This window comes from Cynoglossus semilaevis, chromosome W (genome assembly GCF_000523025.1).
Source record: "Cynoglossus semilaevis isolate Cse_v1.0 chromosome W, Cse_v1.0, whole genome shotgun sequence".
Classification (NCBI taxonomy): domain Eukaryota; kingdom Metazoa; phylum Chordata; class Actinopteri; order Pleuronectiformes; family Cynoglossidae; genus Cynoglossus; species Cynoglossus semilaevis.
Window position 1 is genome coordinate 4,548,449 of NC_024327.1, and position 4,926 is coordinate 4,553,374.

Here is a 4,926-nt window from a genome sequence, read left to right on the forward strand (position 1 = left end):
AAGCCAGATTGAGATGGTTTGGACATGTGCAGAGGAGGGACAGTGGATACATTGGTAGAAGAATGTTAGAGATGGAGCTACCAGGTAGGAGAAAAAGAGGAAGGCCAAAGAGGAGATATATGGATGCAGTGAGGGAGGACATGCAGATAGTTGGACTCAGAGTAGAAGATACAGAGAACAGGGAGAGATGGTTGCTGTGGCAACCCCTGAAAAAGGGACAAAGCCGAAAGAAAAAGAAAAGAAGTACAATATAATTAGTATAAACTCCGCCTCCATTGCTGTTTCCTTTGTCAGGTGTTTTTGAATGTTTTTCATATCATCGACATAAGAAATAAGAAAGTCGTTCATTTATTTCTTATACTTATTTACTGCCATCCATCCATCCATTTTCATCCACTTATCTGTCACTGGGTCGCGGGGGCAGCAGTCTACATGCCCGCCACCCAAATCAAATTCCACACCAATGTCAGAGACATTGCCTCTGGGCCAAAGCGCCACTTATCTACTGTCTTAAAACTGTTAATACTTCACTTCATTAACCACAACTCCCCCCACACTCCTGACACTAAAAATGATCTGTGCATGATGTGATTAATCATCACATTAAAATCAATGAAAAATCCTAACCCTGACAGTTCAATTTCATCAAGTCCATTCACACAGAATTTATATTTTTGGATTAGGATATTAATTCTAATCTTTTTCCCCACATTTCACTAATTATAACTTCAGGTTTTAACTGTGACATAAGTTACTAAAAGTCTTGAATCAATGCTGGGCTTTATTTATCCTACCTGCACTCTATTGTTCACCTCTCACAGTCTCCGCTGCTCTGAACAGTTGATCCTAAGTACCTAAACTCCTGAACCTTCACCACCTCTGCTCGTTGTAACCTCACTATTTCACTGTTCTCCCTTTCGTTTACACACATACAAGGTGACACTTCCTCCTACAACTCACCCATAACTGAACCAGAAAATACATTCATTAGAAAATGTTTAACACACACACACACACGGGTACACACACACACACACACAGGTACACACACACAGAGAGAGACTCAGCTCAGATAGGAAGTTTTGTATGTGACCATAACCACAGTTCTGGTGTTACATAACAGGAACAGTTACAAAACATCCGGAGTCACACTGAGGTCATGGCCCTGACTTTAACTTTTTTGGCTTCACTGAATTTTTTTTCTCATTCACGTTGTCTTTGAAGTTATCGCTCGGTCAAAGTCGGGACGAGAAGAAATGCGGCAGATCATTGATGCCTGTGCACCTGTGCAGATCATAAAACCCTGTTTACAGGTTGAGTTATGGACCTGTTTCTGGGTTAGTCAGTCACAACAACCTTTATCACCAACATTTCTTGGTTCATGAGCAAATATTAAGTAATCGAAGGACAGTGGTGTCTTAGTGGTTAAGGAAGTGCACTTGGGTCCGGAAGGCTCCTGGTTCGAGTCACCCACCTGCGAAGTTACCACTGAGGTGTCCTCCCGGTTGCTTATAAGCTGCGCACTGTTCACTTTGGTGATGGGTTAAAAACAGAGGTCACATTTCATTGTGTGCGCAATGTACTGTGTCACAATGACAAATAATTCACTTTCACTTTCAATAACCTGTTAATGCACGGTTAAATAATAACACGGTAATAACTTAGGTTAACTTTTTTGGCTTCACTGAATTAGGTTATGCTCTTTCAACCAAAAATGTTTTGAAATTGAAATATTTATATAATGAATACCTTTGCATCACACTGGGAATCTGAGGTAAGAACATATTCAGCCCAGGTTTCTAAGACCACATGGCAAAATATTGTTGTTTTTTTTGTTTGTTTGTTTTTTTCATCCTTGAGTCATTGTGTGTCTTTGTCAACAAGATATAAATGTTTTGTTCTTATGCCATTAACACTAGCAACAGCTAGACTAAGAAGGCAGGGTTTTGTCTGTCAACAAGGGGTCAACAACTAGAGGAGGACCCCTGGGTGCCAAACACAAAAAAAACTCTCTCTGTCTCTCTTTCTGTCTCTCTCTCTCTCTCTTTCTGTCTCTCTCTCTCTTTCTGTCTCTCTCTCTTTCTCTCTGTGTCTCTCTCTCTTTGTTTTTCTCTGTGAATCGCTCTCTCTCTCTCTCTCTCTTTCTGTCTGTCTCTCTCTCGCTCTCTGTGTCTCTCTCTCTCTCTGTCTCTCTCTCTCTTTCTCTGTGTCTGTCTGGCTGTCCCTCTCTCTCCGTGTTTCTCTCTGACACTCTCTCTAAATAAAAATAAAAAAATTCCCCATTTTCTCCTCAGGACGACTCTGTCCCCAACGGTCTGAGAGCGCTGCCTGTCTTCTACGCCTCCACCATTGGGATTAACACATTTTCCATCATGTACACTGGAGCCCCCTGTAAGTACTGACCAGAGGTACTCTTTATTGACAGTATTTGTTCCATACTCCACCATGTGACACCAACATCCCATCAAATTATCATCTCAGTCTCATTGCTGGTGCCCCTGACATTTGCCTGCACAAAATTGCTTTCGACAGTGTGACAAAATTACAAGCAGCTCTCAAAGCATATTATGTAACTTTAGTTTAGATTTTAGTTGTTCAGGCTGTACCTGCTCAGCACAGAGGTCACATGATTTCTGTTTTAGCCTATAAGAGTTTTCATGTCCATTTTCTTACACCTGTTTGTACTTTTTACTTATCTCCAGTGCTGGGGTTGGAGCTGCTACCAGTGTGGGCCATATTCCTCATAACCTTAGCCGGGTCACTGGTCTGTGCAGCGCTGGTCTGGTTTATCATGTGTCCTTGGATGAGGAGGAAAATAGCAAGTACGTATCTGTCCACTCACACACACAAAACAAATGCCAATAGATGTGTTTTCTCATTGGCTTCAGCCAAATCCAATAAAACCTAGAGACAAACCCTGTATGGTTCTCCAGTTCCTACAGTTACCAGATACAATATGTGAGAGTGGGGACCTGCAGTGTGAAGAGGCTTCACAACCAAGGGGGCAGAAAGTGTTTCTTTTATGTTTAAAATTAGCCAGCAGCAGAGCGGACAATGCTCCTGAAGCCCGTCACAGATTAAACAAAACAATGGAAGGAGCAGTAAATGAAAATAACTGTGACACAAGGAGCTGTGTTTACTGCAACAAAGCTGTTAAAAATTTCCACTGATGTGGAAATAAAAGAAAATCAGTATGAATCTGAATCCCCCCCCCCATTAAGATGAATGCAAAAACATTCATCTTAATGTCAACACTGAACATAATACAGCCAAGGCCAACATGACCTGTTGCTCAATGACTCGTGAACAGTGAATTCCTGTCAGGATTATGGGTGATGTTATCGTTATCTAATCTGAATGTTGAACTGCATCCATCAAAATAGAAGTTAGGCTTATGTCTGAGTTAGTGTCGTGTGGTGAAGTGAAGGGACAGCGAGTCTGTCAGTGGTGGAATTAGCCTGGATCAGCTGATGTTTGTAAACCTGAGGCCTGAGGAATGTTGCAACAGCCTACATTTTTTTTAAACCTGGAATGTTTGTATTTATTATTAAAAAAAATGTATTATTATTTAGTTATATTTATTAAATAATATTTAGGTGTCAAAGTTTCATCTCCTGGTTTCCTTCAGGTCAACTGAAGAAGGAGCAGGCTTTGTCCAGGATCTCAGACGAGAGTCTCGACAAGATACCCGAGGAGGAGGAGGAGAGCCCAGTCTTCAAAGAGCTTCCCGGAACCAAAGGAATAGACGAGGCTGTGATGCCACTCACCAGAGGCAGTGATCGAGGCACCCGTCAGTCCAGCGGAGAGCTCACCAACCTGGCTAATGGAGGCACCGTCATGCCGAACGGCAGGTTTTACGGTAAAACCAAAATCAGCTCAGTTTGATATGAGATGAATTGAATTTTTTCGATGGATAAAAACAGGGACACGGGTCAGAGTATTAACAGGTTGACCTGTTGAACTCTGTCTGATCGATCAAGATGATCCTCCCACCCTGGTTACTGCAGTGCTGTTTATCCGCTGATCTATTTGGGTTGTGAAGCATGAAGCAACTATGATTAAACCTTATTGGTGAAAACAAAGAAATAGAAAAAAAAATAAAATTAATAAAATGTTTTATAATGGTATAATTGTTTTAAGGTTTTGGGTTGATTAGAAATTATTATGATAATTGGTTACTAATAACGTCGTAGACTTGACGTAGTCGGCTGCTATAATTTTCTTATAATTTATTATACAGTGGAACCTCGAGTAGTGGCTTATAGTCCGGAAAATACGGTAATCCGTCCCGTCCCTCTAAAAAACTACCTTATTAGTGCTAATAACAATGGAAAAAACAGGTTTTTAATTGCTATAGAGACATACACACAAATTATAGTATATAAGGATTCCTGTCATATAAAATAAAATGTGATTTTAATTATGAGTTCTTACCTTCGAGACAGACGATACAGTAGCGGCTAATGGCGGCATGTGCGGAGGAGGAGGAGGAGGGAAGGAGGAAGGAAAGAGTTGGCCTGTATGTAGACACTTGATTCCGTAGTGTACCTTACATGTACACTACATAACTAACATGAACTAAGAATTGACTTGTGTATTTTTTTTACTTTTCTATTTTTTTGCTTTTTTTGATTTGTATTCTTTTTTTAGCGGGCACCACGCTCATATTTGTCGACAATTTCTTGCTTTATTTCCATGGTCATCATGCGTTTCTTCTTCTCACCACCATCCTTACCACTCACTCATAACTATTAAGAAGAATCTTCTTTTTCTTTCGGCTTTGTCCCTTTTTCAGGGGTTGCCACAGCGAATCATTGATTTCCATCTCTCCCTGTTCTCTGTATCTTCTACTCTGACTCCAACTATCTGCATGTCCTCCCTCACTACATCCATATATCTCCTCTTTGGTCTTCCTCTCTTTCTCCT

At 40.8% G+C, this 4,926-nt stretch overlaps 1 protein-coding gene across 1 annotated transcript in view; it reads left to right on the top strand.

The window, feature by feature from the left end:
* Positions 1 to 4,926, top strand: part of LOC103396999 (sodium-dependent phosphate transporter 2-like) — a 16,661-nt gene that overhangs the window by 6,255 nt on the left and 5,480 nt on the right. The window contains exons 3-5 of the mRNA XM_025052923.1: positions 2,285 to 2,391; positions 2,703 to 2,822; positions 3,629 to 3,859. Of these exons, the coding sequence (XP_024908691.1) occupies positions 2,285 to 2,391; positions 2,703 to 2,822; positions 3,629 to 3,859 (458 nt within the window). The remainder of the gene's footprint in view (positions 1 to 2,284; positions 2,392 to 2,702; positions 2,823 to 3,628; positions 3,860 to 4,926) is intronic.